The 17,087-nt window shown below is 37.6% G+C and overlaps 1 protein-coding gene across 3 annotated transcripts in view; it reads right to left on the reverse strand.

Moving 5' to 3' along the window:
• Nucleotides 1–17,087, reverse strand: part of ADAMTSL1 (ADAMTS like 1) — a 1,086,428-nt gene that overhangs the window by 363,977 nt on the left and 705,364 nt on the right. For all 3 annotated transcript variants that reach the window (XM_069090660.1, XM_069090659.1, XM_069090661.1), the window contains one exon: nucleotides 9,971–10,098. In XM_069090660.1, coding sequence (XP_068946761.1) covers nucleotides 9,971–10,098 — 128 coding nt within the window. The remainder of the gene's footprint in view (nucleotides 1–9,970; nucleotides 10,099–17,087) is intronic.

Here is a 17,087-nt window from a genome sequence, read left to right on the forward strand (position 1 = left end):
AAAACTATATAATCTATATAGTTATATATAAAACTATATAATCTATATAGTTATATATAAAACTATATAATCTAGTTATATATAAAACTATATAATCTATATAGTTATATATAAAACTATATAATATATAAATATTATTTATATATTAAAATATATGTAAATTTATATATATATAACTATAATCTATCAGAACATACTCACACACATATGTATATATGTTCATTGATTTGGAAATTTCCTCTAACCATAGACTGTAATGCATCCATCTCTGTTCATTCTGGACAACTCTTGCCCATATCTTCCCATAAATTCAATATAAGTGGCCCACCTCATGACCTGGAAGCCTTCTTCACTGTCTACTTGACATAGTGAGGATACCAGTGGAATACTCAGTGTCCATCTGACATCTTCTCTCATCATGTGATCAACCTATTTTCTATCCCTAGTATAAATTTTTCTAATGACATCTTTTATTTTGGTTATTCTTTAAAGTTCATTGGCCCTTCATACACTTCTCTAGTAACCTCTTTATGAAATATAATTTCATTTCTTTGGATACTATCATGCTCCATGTCTCATTGTCATATAACATCATCAACAAAATATTGCTATTAAAAAGATGGGTCTTTGAGAGAAATTTGCAAGAGATACTATCGTGTTTTCTTAAGGCAATATAATCTCTCTCTTCTTCTTCCTTCTTCTCCCCCTACTATCAAATTCTGGGCCTGACTCATCCAGTTGTACTATCTAGTACAGAGGCTGGCTCATAATGATAAATAGGTGCTTATTATATACTTGTGGGCTAACTGATTGGCTCTGTCTATTCTACATGTATATCCTAAAGGGCAAGATCTATAGGTTGTCTGCATATCAATAATCTGGGCAAAAGCCATTCTTTATCACCTTGGTCTTTCCTGCATGGATGGTCAAACCAAATCTTTTTGAGTGATTATGAATCTTCCTCTAGGAGGCTCTGCAACATCCTGGGGTTTGAATATGACTTAAAAACAACATGGGGGTCTCAAATTGAGCTATGGAACAGTTTTATCATAGGAGACCAAAGATGCTGTATTACTCTGTAGATTATGAACGAATTTTCTTGTGCAGGAATCACACTATTGACTGTATGTAGCTTGAGATCAGGAACCAAGTCTTACTTATTTGTTGACATTTCTTGGTGCTAGCAAAGTGTTCTACACAAAACAGGTGCTCAATAAACATGCCTAGTCAATAACACATTTTGTTGGATTAGGAACTGGTTGAATGGATACACCAAATGAGTGGTTTTTAATGAGTCCATTGCAGCAACTATCAACAAGTATTTATTGAGTGCCTACTATGTGCAAGGCATTGTTGCTGATTCTGGTGGGTGTGGGGAGGAGAGTTGTCACATTTGAAAGAAATGTATATCCGTATGAAGCAGTACTTTGATATTAACAATTGATTCTAGTTCCTTCTGGGGGAAAAATGCATTGATTTGAAATGCTAGTTAATGTTTTTACTGAGTGATTTTTAACAAAGAGGTCTACTTCCATAAAGAAGCATTATTTTGTGGGAAAGTATACTGAACTTTGTTTTATTTTTAGCCATGCATATGAGAAGCCTGACTGTGGACCACATGCCCATAACCATTACCTGATGTGATGTTGTGTAATAGCTTAGTCATTTGCTCTTCAATTAAATTCACGTCAGGTTTAGAAATTTACAAAAATGTAAAAATTTTCCTAACTTTGAAACTGGAATTGTGCCAATTCATCCTTATCATCTGGTGGTTTCTCTCAGGGGTAAGAGATCTGGATGTTATTTGTTGAAAGACATCTTATAAATGCATGGAGGAGAAGCAGAAATGGGGGCTGTGCAATGGGATGGGGGTAGGATGTCTGCACACTATAAATTTGCCATTGGAATATGCTATGATTTGATAATGTTGAGCTGAAGACTAAGAATATATGAAACCATGAAAGATACACACAAAGCATTATTGTCTGGTTCTGAAATATCAAATATACAAGGCTAAAGTTGTAGCAAGGAAGGAATGGATTGAAGAAAATAAGAAAAAAATCTAGAGACTTGTTAATGATCTACATTTTTTTGAGGGGGGGATGCTAAAGTTATCACTGTTTGGTAATCCCATTTTACCATCAGCTTGGACACTGATTTAATACACGAGTGCTCATCATTCTTATATATGCTGTACACCATGGATCACACTTGGTGGTTGTTGTTTGTCAGATGTATCTGACTATCTGTGTCTCCATTTGGGGTTTTCTTGGCAGAGATATTAGACTGGTTTGCCATTTCTTTCTCTAATTCATTTCGTAGATGAGGACCTGAGGCAAACAGGGTTTAGGGATTTGCCCAGGGTGACACAGCTAGGAAGCGTCAGAGGCCATATTTTGAACTCATGAAGATGAGGCTTCCTTACTCCAGGCCTGACAATCTATCTACTATACCCCCTAGCTGCCATAGAGCAAACTGAGGTACATTAAAAAAGAAAACAAACCCAAACAAACAAAAAAAAAAACCCCAAACACTTGCTTATTTGTGCTGTCTCATGAAAAGAAGTGCAGAAATATGATTGAAGTATCATGTAGGCATGTGGTTATAAATGTACATTTTATATACATTATAGAGAGATTAGACAGATGCTTTTGAAAATGTCATAACGTTAAATTTTTAATTGAATTCTAATTCTATCAAAATAAGATTGCTCCACTAATATCCTCCTTGGTTTTTCATCACAGTATAGAGGTAACCTTAGATTCTTAAACACTTTTCTAATAAAGTACAATCAAGAGTTCTTAATCTCTCTCTCCCTCTTCCTCCCTCTCTTCCTCCCTCTCTCTCTCCCTCTCCCTCTCCTTCTCTCTCTCGCTGTCTGTCTCTGTCTCTCTGTCTCTCTCTGTGTCTATCTCTGTCTCTGATGGACTCCTTTGACAACCTGGTAAAGCCTTTGGATCTGTTCTCAGAAAAATGTATATAGATAGATAATAGGCAAGTCTAAAAGACCATTGCTATTTACATTTACAGTTTCCAAACAACTTTGTAAGGTAAGTTTGCTAATAGTATTATTATCCTTATTTTACACATAAAGATCCTGAAGGTCTGAGAGGTGAAACTGAGATTTTGTGGTTTGCCCAGGATCACACAGCTAGGGAGTGTCTAAGGCAGGATTCAACCCAGACCCACAGACCATGGGTTCCCAGCAACATTCTTTCTACTATACTCAGCATCTAGCACATGAGGAAGAATCTAAACTAAGCTCAGGAAGGCTCATCTCAAGAATATTGGCCACTAGGTGATGTATTTTTGGTCATATCACCTCATGAAGGCTGTATACCAAGTCAAAGTTATGATGAGGTTGTGACCTGCAGTCCTGAAAAGTACACTCATATTGATGAAATCATGTACATAAAATATTTACCAAATAATAAGTTTACCAGAGTAAACAGAAGACAAGATATTGATTTTATTCATTCAATGTAGGTCTTAAAGGGATTGGGTGGTGCAGTAGATAAGAGTTTTGGGGAAGGAGTCAGGATGCTTTGAGTTCAAATGTGACTTCAGAGACTTATTAGTAGGGTGACCCTGAGCAAATCACAGAACTTCTGCCTGCCTCAGTTTCCTCAGTTGTGAAATGGAGATAATTACCTATGTTCCAGGATTGTTGTGATAATATTTGGAAAGCAGTTCACATTACAGATGGTTTAAAAATGTTTATTTCCTTCCTTTATTCACTGAGGATGCTGTGGAATGGCAAAGGTATTTTCATATGCCTTCAGAAATAAAAAGATTAGTCTTCTATTGCTCCTTAATTATCTGTAGCTGGCAGGCTTACTTAGTTAGAGAGCATTGTGCTAATGAGGTCAAGCTTGTGGTCCCTACTCCCATAAGAGCTACTTAGCTTCTCTCTGACTCTACTTTTATCCCAAGCCAGCTGTCTCACCGTGGAGGCCATTGATCTCCAGGGGGTCAGTTAATGAGGTAGATTCAGCATAAATGAAACTCCTATTGACAAGTAGTTGTCAATGTCATCTTTATGTGAGAGAGGGCATGTTTTAACAATCTAGGAACCAGTGTACTTCCCAGAACTGGACTTATATAGTGTGGATGTTCTTCTACAGATAAAAAAAGATTTACATTTCATTTTGATTACATGTTGCTTTGTAGTTTAACTATGGTAGCAAGTTTTACTAGTATTCAAAAAGTATAACATATAATAAAAGTTTGTGGAAAGTGTAAGCCTTCCAGAAAAAGAAATACACAAGTTAATTATTTTTCTGATTTTTGCCAGATTTGAAAATGTCACGTGTCAATACATTCTGTCTCCCTCAAAAAAATATTGAAATGATATGTGGGTCAGTATCTTTTTTCCTTTTATTTTAAATTCCCCATCCAGCAAGTCACTAAAAGCACTTGCTTTAATTTTGTGGGACCTAAAGAGGGACATATTTTTTGCAAGCATATTGTTATTGGCACTTTTATTCCTTTAGTATTATCAGAGAAAAAAGTTACTTGAGAAGAGAATCTCAGGTTAGAACTTACAGCTCAAATTCAACACTTTTATTTTACAAATAGGGAAAAAGAGATCTACAGAGGTCAAGTGACTTGCCCACAGTCAAAATGGTGCCTACGTAAAAAGCAAAATTAGAATTTGAACTGAGGTCCTCTGATGCCAATTCCAGTGTTCTCCCCACTTAATCACTCCTATAAGAACTCACTCACAAAAGTCTGTAGCTTAGAGTCTTAATTTACTTGGAAAGGTCTATGTTGTCTTAAGGGGGTGGGTACCCACTTCACCACTACAGGGCATAACCTAATTATTATTTTTTTTATTTCCATATGTCCTCCATAAGGGAACTAACCAAACTCTTCCTTTAAGTTAACTTGACATTTGGTGGAAGCTGTTCAGTATTTGGGCTACCCGTCTGTTATCCTTCAGTCTTATTTAATGATCCATATACCCCCTTTTTCAGGTCACACTTATCCCTAGTATCTTTTATGTCACTTCTCCTTTGAAAGTCATCATGGGTAACATCTTATAATCTATTCGGATTTGTCATGATTCATGCCATTGTATTTACAGTCACCTGGAATTTTTATCCTCCTGACACTTACAGTCACCTGGAATTTTTATCCTCCTGACACTCTGCATTTTATTTCATTGCCTTGGTTCTTGAAAACTATGCCAATGGAATACAAGGTCTGGTAGGTTCTACCATGTTGCAAAGACCTAAGTAAAGTCCTGGCAATGGACTGTCTCCTCTTTGAGGTACAAATTAGTGAATTACAGAAAGTCTCATCATCACAGGGTGATGAATTTTTTTTGGCAGTGGTGACAATTTGCTAAGTGATCAAAATGCCATTCTGAGTTACCAATAGCAGAAATATTTGGTCCTTGGCTGAGCAAGAAAATTTTATTTGAGGTTTTCATTTATTCTTAAATTCCCTCTCAGTTTCTCATCTCAAGTGACAGGCTCTACCAACAATAATATTCGTGTCACTGAGTTTTCTTCAGGGACCAGATGGGAATTCATGCATTTCTTATTAGTTTCATGAGACATATTTTGGCTTTTCTTCACAGATCATTTATGGATGTCAATCTAAAGACATCAGTCAACAAAACTATTGAGATTTCCCATATTGGGCTTTTCAGTGTGATACCATCAAATAAGCCTTGCAGTGCTATCACCACATACATTCAAGCATTACAGATTTAGGAAACTGGAAACCCAAAAGGAAGCAAATAAATGAATCATGAAGGGAGTTAACATCTACCCCTCCTTTATACACACCAGTACATCCTCAGAAAATGGTTATCTGGCCATTGCTTGAAGACCTCTAATGTTGAAGAAATAACCACATCTCTGGAAAGCCCATTTTATTTATAGACAGCTCTAATTATTCAAAATGTCACCCAAATCTTCTCTGCAACTTCTACTCACTGCTCTATGAAGGTGAGAAGAAAAGGTCTAACCTTTCCTATTTATGACAGCTCTTCAAATGACAAACCCTGAAGCAGGTACCATATCCCAATGCAAGTTAGGTGGTTAGTAAATTTTCCCTAAACTGAATTGTTGAAAAGTCCCTTCTTTAATCCTTAAGATTAAATTCTTCAGAGTGGGCATCACCATTTCCTTGAATCAGTTCTCCTATTACACATTTTCCATTCTCTTCATCTTATAGGTAGTCTTTCTTTAGGGGCATCCCAATCATTAAATATAATTTCTTGGATGTGGTGATCAGAAAGAGACACAATATGTGATGTGTCTCTTGGAATGTGTTCAGAACAGGATAAAGTAGAATAAGAAATTCTTTGGACAATGGATCATGACAAATTTAAATTTAGGACAATTAGGGAAGATTTTTTATGTGTTCTATTTTATGTTTTTTATGCATAGCAATTTTACATAATTATAAGTAGTACTACTTATAACTATAAGTATAAGTTGCACTAATTATAAGTAGTACTTTTCACTGACAAATGATATCTTTTATTGAAAAAGAATATTTTAGCAATTCTGATTTTATGGTTTGGGGGTAGCTATAGAAATAGATCATACAGTTGGAAAATGTGGTAATTACTATTGTAAGAAAAAAGTTTTTCTATCATTAAATTCTACGCTTGTTTCCACTAGTCCATGATGTTGATTCTTCATCTTTCATCTGCATTCTGACTATAGACCCAATACTCAGCTTTTCCAAATATAGGTTAAAGTAAAGATTCCTATTCACTTATTAATAGTCTGGTAACACAAACTCTGTGGTTGGTAATGACATTAAAAAGGTACTTCTATCTTCTCTTGAAAAACTTAATGAAGGAGAATGTATTGTGTTTTCTCCTCTGCCCTCCTCTCCTCCCTCCCTCCACACACACACACACACACACACACACACACACACAATCAATCAATCTTCCTCTCCCTCTCTCCTCTTGTCCTTCCCCTTCTCCTTTCCTTCTCTTTCTTTATCTGAAAAGCACCTGGTAATCTTTGAAGATACATATTCACCCACAATGCTATTCATGCATTAGCACTACTATTGCTGTTATTAAAATAATTATATTGACAAACATTGGTAACAACAGTTGACATTTATGTGGTATTTTTAAGCTTACAAAATATTTTCCAAACACCGTCTCTTAGGAATCTCACAGCTACTCTGTAAGGAGGGTAACTACTATGTATGGGTAGTGTCCTTATTTTACTGAGGAGGCAATTGAAACTCAGAGAGATTCAGTGACTTGCCTGGTGCCCCACAGCTGGTGAGTCTCAGAGGTGTCAAAGGAGAAGTCCCCCCCCCCCAAATCTAGAACTCCATCTACTAAATCATGTTATCTCTCAACGCATGAAAGACTAAAATACTGTCAATGATAATTCTATTACTAATTAGAAATTCCTCCTTTAGGATTAATATTAAAAATAAATGGATGCATTTCTCTGGGTAGTGAGAAAAATCCTGCCTTCCAACCATTACCATAAACACTTTAAGCCTCCTTGCAAGTCCAATGGTCTTAGTGAGTTGACTTGGCCAATAGTGCTAATTAGCAAGTGGCCCCTCCTCTAGTGATAAACATCTCCAAGTTTAGTTTGGCTGGTCCTTGAAAGACATAATCATAGTCTATTACTGAGTTCTTGCTCAAAGCCTTTCCAACTGAGTTGGAGTTGCCAGACCTTGTTAAAAATTAACCCTGATTTTTCATTGCAAACTTAAGAGAAATTGCTGCATGTGTGAATGTGTTTGAGTGTGAGTGTGTGTGTGTGCTCATGCATAATTTGTATGTGTGATTTGGAAAAATACTATTTCTTTCTAGTAGTGTCTTCCCCTCTGAAATTACTTGCATTTGCTCTGTATACAAAGTATCTCAAAAGTAAGTCTAAAGCCTACTTTAAAGTTTAAAACTACACTAAGACTTTTGGGACCCACTGTACATGGTAAGTATGTATAAGCGTGTGCTAAGTATGTATTTAGTTATTTGCTTGCTAACTCTTCCTTTGAATATGAGCTCCTTGACAGAAGACTAGTATTTGCCTTTGTTTGTAACACCAGTGCTTAGCTTAGCCCAATGCCTGGTATAAAGTAAGTACTTAATAAATGTTTCTTGATTAATTATTTTAATTTAATATAGTATCTAGGCATCGTAGAGAACAGAAACTTAATCCTATTATTCATTGAGAGACCTTAAACTAATTGGGTCTTTTCTGTCTCTGGAAACGGGACAAAATGATTTGTATGACCCAAGCACATTAATCAATCTTACACAATAGAAAAGCAGAAGGGTAATGGAGTAAGAGAAGGGTTATTGTTCATTTGTTTCAGTTATTTCCAATTCTTTTTTTTTTAAGCAATTGGGGTGAAGTAACTTGCTCAAGGTTACACGGCCAGGTGCTTCTGGATGGGTGCTAAGTGTCTGAGCCCGGATTCTATCCCAGGTCATCCCGACTCTGGGGCCAGTGCTCTTACTTGCTGTGCTACCTGGCCACCTCATTTCCAATTCTTCATGACCCCATTTGGGTTTTTGGGTTTTTTTTTTTGGCAGAGATACTGAAGTTGTTTGCCATTTCCTTCTCCAGCTCATTTTGCATGTGAGGAAACTGAGGGAAACAGTGTTAAATGACTTGTCCAGGGTCACATAGCTAGCACTATAGCCACCGTACCACCTTCCTGCCCCTAAGAGAAGGGGGAGGGTGATAAAAGGGAGGGCAGATTAAAGGAGGAAGTGGTGAGAAACAAAAGAGACTTCTGAGGAGGGATGGGGAGGGGGGGGAGAGACAGAGACAGAGAGAGAGAGAGAGAGAGAGAGAGAGAGAGAGAGAGAGAGAATAGAAAAAAATTAGGATGGAAACAGTAATCATAACTATGAATATGAATGGGATGAACTCACCTATGAAATGGAAATGGAAGAATTGATTAGAAATGAGAATCCAACAATATGTTATTTATAAGACACATGTTTGAAGCAGAAAGTCACACATAGAATTAAAATAAGGGCCTTGGACAGAATCTATTATGCTTCAGCTAAAGTAAAATATTTAGGTGTAGCAATCATTATCTCAGACAAACCAAAAGCAAAAAAGAGATCTAACTAAAAGAGATAATTGGGCAGCTAGTGTGCACAGTGGACAGAGTAACTGGCCTGGAGTCAGGAAGACTCATCCTCCTGAATTCAAATCTGGCCTCAAACACTTACTAGCTGTGTGACCTCTGGGCAAGCCATTTAACTCTGTTTGCTTTAATTCCTTATCTGTAAAAATAGCTAGAGAAGGAAAAGGCAAACTGCTACAGTGTCTTTGCCAAGAAAGACCTAAATGGGATCACAAAGAGTCAAGTATGACTGAAAAAATGACTGAACAACAACAAAAAGAGATAATCGGGGAAGCTACGTTTTGCTAAAAGGTACCATAGACAATGAAGGAATATAAAAAATTATGGTATGTTTCTCTGAAAAAGGTCTCATTTCTCAAATACATAAGGAATGGAATTGAATTTATAAAAACAAGGGCCATTTTCCAATTGATAAATGGTCAAGTGATATGAACAGGTAGTTTTCAGAAGAAATCAAAGCTCTTTGTAGTCCTGTGAAAAAATACTCTAAATTGCTACTGATTAGAGAAATGAAAATTAAAACATTTCTGAGGTACCATTTCACACCTATCAGAAATGACAAATGTTGGAGGCTACATAGGAAAACAAATCCATTAATGAATTGCTGGTGGAGTTGTGAACTGGTCCAACCATTCTGAAGAACAGTTTGGACCTATACCCAAAGGGCTATACAAATTGCGCATACTCTTTGACCCAGCAGTACCATCATTAGGTCTGTATCCCAAAGAAATCAAAGAAAAAGGAAAAGTACCTATGATGTACAAAAATATTTCTAGCAGCTGTTTCAAAATGTGTACCAAACTCAGTGATAGCCTGTGTGTTTGTTCTCTCCAAAGTCCTAAAGACAAGTTGGTACTTCACTTACTTGCTGCTGAGGCAGCGTCTTAGTGAATAGGAGGCTCCTCCTCCACAAGTTCGGGAACATTCACTCCATGGACCCCAGGCATCCCACAATGTATCCCGGTCTTCCTCAGATCTCGCTGTCCTGGAACTCTGAAAGAGACATAACATTTTCAATGGTGTGTATCCCAATACTTGTCAAAGAATTTTCAAACACTGAGTAGCCTCAAACCCATCTTAAAATGTAATTTATTAATTTAGTTTAGAATTGGGAGGCACTTTTCAAGTACACAGACCATTGTATCTGGTAGCACACATGCAATAATCACTTGAGGATTAGCAGATGTCACTGGGTATCCAAACTTGCATATGTTTCCAGTGTCCAGGTTTATTAATAAAATTCAACACTTCTATAAAATCTGTGAATGTTCTATAAAGGTGCTAGCGATGCTCTCTGTTTTTCCTATAGCTAAAAATTCATGGGATGGATGCATCTACAACCTCCTTTGCAAATAGTATCGGAATACCCCTATTCTGAGTCCTGGTTCTGCCACTTGATCGGTTTTAGGATCCTGGGGAAGCAATTGAAACTTTCTGGGCTTCAATGTCCTCACTTATAAAATGGTGACAATACCAACTATCTCAGAGGGTTTTGCAAGAAAAGTACTAGTTACTATAGAAATGGGACTTATAATCAATGGTTAAAAAACAGAATATAATTGGTAGATTTCTTATTTAGGTCCCAAACAATGGGCTTACAGAGCAAAGCAAATAAGATCTTAATGCAGTTCATTCTTCAGGCCTCATAACAATAACCCACATTTTAAAATTACTTAAATTACTTTAAAATTTACAAAAGACTTTCTTTATCATTGCCTTAGAAGGTAGCATTTGGAATGGTGGGTAGGGAAAAAATTTCTTAGAAAGTTTCTAGACCCACGATTTCATCATTGTCAAGAACTCCCAGGGTAGAAACTCCCCTCCATGGATAAACATCGATAACATCTCTGTAATTTACAGTTTTAAAGAGTTCCTGGGAGTACTGGAGAAGTCAACCAACATGTCTGTGGTTACACAATTAGTATGTGCCAGACATGGCACCTGAACTCATGTTTTCCTCACAGGTCAACAAGATAATGGATATAAAGCTGGTAGGGACCTTAACTGATACTGAGTCCAACCCCCATTCCTTTTACAGATGTGGCAAATTAGACACAGAAAGATATAGTGACTTCCCCAGTCAAATGGCCTCTATGCATCATGCCCCATAGTTGCCTCAAAAGCCATAATGTTTTCTATTCTACCATGGGGCCTAGTGACCTTTTCTGGAATGGAACTTTTCAAATACATACAATGTCAAATTTGTCTGGTGATGTATAATCACCAGACTGTAATTTCCAGCTTCTATAAATACGAAATGGCATAGGTAATAGAATCACATCTGCCACACAAAAAACCCTTCCTTCCAGAAGAAAATATTTATTGAGCCTTGATGTCTGTTTTATAGGCTTGACAAAATCAATCTCTAATCACAGCAATATGGAGCACTGTTTTTCCAGGGCTCAATTAAATAGGAGGGTGGAGAAAGAGGAGTTAAAGTACAAGAACAGGGAGTGGGGAACCTGCAGTGGCCTCGAGGCTGCAAGTTCCCCACACCTGAACTAGACTGACTTACCCCTTTGCCATAGGAGTGGACATTCCCAAATGTTTCCTTTACATGCTTACAACATAAATGCCCCATATTTAAAGTCCATTGAGGACCACAACATCGTATATCACTCTCTAACCTGCATTCTGCCAAGTTTTAGGTTCAATGGATTGCTTCTCTGTGCATGATTGGCAGAAAGATTAGGCAGTTTTGAAAGTGATGTTTGATCCACTTATTTTGTATGTAACAAATATAAATTTACTAAATGCAATTTCCCTTATTTTGTTCAAATAAAATACAACTGAAATTTGAATCAGTCTCTATAATTGCTAGGATAAATGAAGTGATTAAAGTGAGCAAGATCAGTGATTATAAGCTATGACTATATCCAGTCCCTACAGCTGCAAAAAATCAAATATGCAACATTCACAGCTGTACTCCATCCCCAGATGCAATCTTATTAGCATTTACATGTGAGATAAGAGGCCCAGAAAGTCAGTTTATTAAGGTTATTCCAGCTGGCTGCTCTCTGGGTAAGATTTTTGAAAAATGAAAATATGTGACTGTTATTGTGTTTTTGTAAAGAAACAAATGATTTCAAACTCCATGTTGACCTTCTTTCCTTCCTCCCCCCTCCTGGTCACATGCCTCATTTGAGGAGCTGTTAATAAGGGGTGCAAGGTGTTACTTCGCTGACTAACCACCCTTACCTCATCACTAATGCCAAGAAGCACAACCAGGCAGGCCCACTGAGGGCCCACATCCCTGTGAACTCCTCTGCACACCCACCCTGCAGAGAGGCATGTGCCTGCTATTTGCATTCCAAGATTTGTTATAAGACATATATTCCCAGAAAGCATGTGGTCTCAAACTGGAACAAACTCCAAGTTTTCTTTTAACAAGTGGAATAAACATAATTCATTTCAACTGAATTCATGTTTAATGTTAAGGAAAGTAAAGTGATTTTCCTCTTCTTTAACTTTGCCAGAACTCAGCATCTACAACCAAGAATGACATTCTAGCAATGCCTTTAAGGCCATTTAAAATCTCCTAGCATTTGTTTATTGCCTTTTTTTAAGAGGGCCCTCAGTATAAGCATGTAACATGCTTAATCCAGTTAGGACTTGGTTATTACTTTAAAACTTTAGCATGTGAACACCTATTTGTTTGATAGTAAATTAACAAAAATGTGATCTTCCGTTTTTACCTAGTGAGTGAAACTAAGTCAACTAAAAGCAGGGGTGAGTTAGAGGCCACTTTTGGAAAGCAACGGCCAATACTCGCAATGCCTAAGACCCTCACTTCTCTTGGCTGCCCTGTCTGTGTGCTTCAGCCTTCTTCTCCATTATACTAATGGACTAAATTAATCTGAATGCCTCAGAACCAAGGTCAACAATGCCATAAAAATCAAGATCAAGAGATTATCCCTGGCTCTGTTGCTGGAAATTTCAGCAAGAGTGCCAGGTAAGATGATGGTCTTTGGATATTAACATCTATCTACTAAGAAAGGAGACACTAACCCTGAACCCATTTTATTTTGGCAGATGCTTCATTGGATGGTGACATCAAAAAACAGGAAAAACTGAATCTAAACCCTAGATCTACCTTGTGAGGAAAAGTCCATTACCAATCATGGGGTTTGCTTCATCTTATTTTTTTATTGTAAAGTTATTATTATGGGATAATGGCACTCCTTTTTTTGACTCATACATTTTTGGAGCCCATTTCAGAGGGGATTGGTTTACCCATGGTTCAAGGCAAGTCAAGTGAATAAACATTTAGCAAGTGCCTATTATGTTCTCTTTCTCAGCATTGTTCTAAGTGCTAGGCATATGAAGAAGAAGAAAAAAGTTCACATTCTCCTTGGGGGGGAGTGTGGAGAGGTTTCTAATTTGGAACTTAATTTTCCAGGAAGAAATATCACTACCCTGGAGTTATTCCAGTTAGGTCAACATAAACCAAGATCTGAACCTTTCTAGATCCATGGACCAGTCAAACTGACCCCTGGAGTTAGCTTTAACAAGCACTTCCTGTCCTAGCTGAACCATTAGCTCCCCCCTTATAAAAGTACTGAGAACCTGTCAAGAGAATTTTCCCTCACCCTCAATCCAAGATGTTTCACTAAGCACTGACAAATGCCAATTGCCTAGAATACAGTCCTTAGTTGCGATTCATTTTATCTCTCCCATGGATAGAAGGAGTTTCCTTTACTCCAGCAGTGTTAGGGTGGTTTCCTTTTCTTGCCATCACTGGTTTATCTAAATGCAGCCTTAATCCTACAGTTTTGTTCTGTATTCTCAGGGCCAATTTCAAAAATGAAATTTCAGGTGAACAGCTCCAGGCCTGACAGTTACAAATACTTAAAGCCCTTTGAGTAATCGCATGAAGCAATATTTTCCCTGTTCTTCACTGCCCAATACACACTTAGCCTCAGATTGACCTCATATGTACAGATCTCTTTGTATAGAAATCTTGTTCATTAGGGTTTGAGCAGGTTGTGAAGCCTGTTTGCAAGACACTATAGGAAGAAGCAAGATTAAGGAATAACAGAGTGGAAAATTATGTGCATAATAATAAGTACTACACAGGAAAAATGTAATACATATAAATCTAGACATACATATGCATATTTGTATATGTATATATGTGTATGTGTATTTATTTATCTTCCAGTGTTGTACCAGAGGAGTCTGATAGGGGTGGGGGGAAACAGGCAGCATGATATAACGGGTAGAGGTTAAACCTTGGAGTCAGGACACCCAAATTATTGATCAAGAGCCAGAAAGGACCTTGGAGATAATCTAGTCTGACTACTTTATTTTACAGATTAAGTTTTTAATCCCAGATCAGACACTTACTGGCTGTGTGACCATGCGGTAATAACTTTACCTCTCAGATCTGTCCGTAAAATGGTGCTGGCCTTACTCGTTCTGATTATTGCACAAGTTGTTGTGAGGAAAGTGTTGTGTAAACCACAGGAACAGAAGTTATTATCAATAAAACAATAACAATTCAGATTGTACAGAACTTGAGTTTTTAGTAGAACACAAAAGTAAGAGGTATTTGGCTAATATGATTCTGTAAATTTAGAATTTTTTAAATAAACATTTGCTTAAGGAACTGAAGGAATCTACATTTTTGTGTTTGAGTTTTACAGCTATGGGCTGTCTCTATGTCTCTGTCTATGCATCACAGAACCCTATAATCTCTGAAGAAGTGAAATGGAAGATTACTTCAAGTGCCCTGGGAGAAGTACATGATGGACACAGGCAATTTGCAGTTGGTTACAATTAGTGAAAGGGAAGTAGCAGAAAGGATTCTGTCCAAGAAATATATGATCAAAAAGGAGGGTTGGCTAGGTACGCTGTGAAAGCAAGTCACCACCTGGCATAGGTGCAATTGAGGGAAGGAAGGAAAGAAGAAAGGAAGGGAAAAAATAAGTGAGGGAGGAAGGAAAAAAGGAAGGAACTGAGGCAGGAGGAAAGAGGGAAGGAAAGGAAGGAAGGAAAGAAGCATTTTGTTGTTGTTTTTTGGAGGGGGGAAGGTAGGGCAATTGGGGTTAAGTGACTTGCCCAGGGTTACACGGCTAGTTTTTGTGTTAAGTGTCTGAGGCCAGATTTGAACTCAGGTCTTCCTGACTCCAGGGTCAGTGCTCTATTCACTGTGCAACCTAGATGCCCCAGAAAGAAACATTTATTAAACCCCTACTATGTGCCAGGAATTGTGCTGAGCACTTTACAAATATTATCTCATCTGATCCTCACAATTCTGGGAGATAAGTATTATTTTACAGTTTTTAACTATTTTACAGTTGAGGAAATTGAATAACAATGACAAGAACAATAATAATTGGACTAGGTGGCACGGTGTATAGAGTTGCCAGGCCTGGAGTCAGAAGACTCATCTTCCTGAGTGCAAATGTGGTCTCAGACATTTACTAGCTGTGTGACCCTGGGCAAGTCACTTAACCCACTTGCCTCAGTTTCCTTATCTGTAAAATGAGTGGAGAAGGAAATGGAAAACCACTCCAGTATCTTTGCCAAGAAAAGCCCAAATGGGGTCACAAAAGTTGGACATGACTGAAAATGATGGAACAACAAGAAAATAACAACAATAGCTAACATTTGTATAGTGTTTACTATGTGCCAGGCACATAAGTGATTTACAATTATAATCTCATTTGATCTTCACAACTCTGGGAGATAGGTACTATTATTATCCCCATTTTACAGACAAGGAAACTGAGGCAAACAGCAATTCAGTAACTTTGCACACATAGCCAGTAAGTATTTGAGACTGAATTTAAACTCAGGTCTTCTTGATTCCAGGCCCAGAACTCTATCTACTCTGCCACCAGCTGGTGAGATCACAAGGAAGACCTCCTGTGGTGAACTTATGGGAAGACACGGACAAGAGTTGTGCAGAACAGGCAGGCAGGGATAGGTTGTGACCTGCAACACAGCAGGGAATACCCACATTGACGAGATCACAGATACATTGGTCTACTGGAGTATTTTACAGATGTGCACAAGCTCACATAATTAGTGAGAACTATTGAGAGATGTGGAAACTTCAAAGATCTGTGCTGTGGTCAATTGTTTAAGAAATCAATTAATTAATCATAGCAGTTATGGAGTACTCAGTACATGTCAGGCCCTGGGTAAGCCATAGGAATACACAGGAAAAGTGAAAAACAGTGACTGACCTCAAGGAGCTTATATTCTAATGGAGGGGGAGGGGCATTTAGAATTAGTACACTGGAGAGGAACACTGCGTAGATGGAAGGTAGCCAGAATCCTACCGTAAGAGTAGCACTGGGGCACTTGAGTCTGTTTTAACTCTCGAAGAACAGACACAACATTTATTTTTTAACACATCTGGAATTTCATGGGACAGTACACAATGAATGTCATATACATCTAAGTGAAAGCAGCTTGAACAAAAAAGGAACTCTATTCATGATGAGAGAACCATCTTTCTGTAGCATGTGCATGTTTATTCTGTATATGTATTGGGGACTAATGTGCTTAAAAAGCCAGACAGATCAAGTGTATGAATCTTTGGGAATGGATATAGTTAACAGCAAACAGCATGGTTATTGTGACTGCTTGATGTTTGATTTAAGAAAAAAAGATTTTTTGTTGTTACATTTCTACCCCCCCATCAATATTTTTTATACATTCCCTGTCCTATGCCAACTTTGCTATGCACAGCATAGCAAAAACAAACAAACAAACAAACAGGCAAACTTTATAAATACATACTCTTTGGATTTTAAAAACAAATTTTCCAACAACTACTTGACTGTGGCCAAGTAGTTCATCACTGCCCAGAGATCTCCCCCGACCATCTTCTCCTTCACCCCTATCTCACAAGAAGAGGTTGTCCTCCTATTTGTCAAGACAATTTCCTTTTCCCCTGTCATACCACCACTATCATCATCATCATCATCATCATCATCATCATCATCATCATCATCATCATCATCATCATC

The sequence above is a fragment of the Petaurus breviceps genome, unplaced genomic scaffold, assembly GCF_028583685.1.
Source record: "Petaurus breviceps papuanus isolate PSGF00001 unplaced genomic scaffold, PetGlider_PUasm1.0 187, whole genome shotgun sequence".
Taxonomy (NCBI): Eukaryota; Metazoa; Chordata; class Mammalia; order Diprotodontia; family Petauridae; genus Petaurus; species Petaurus breviceps.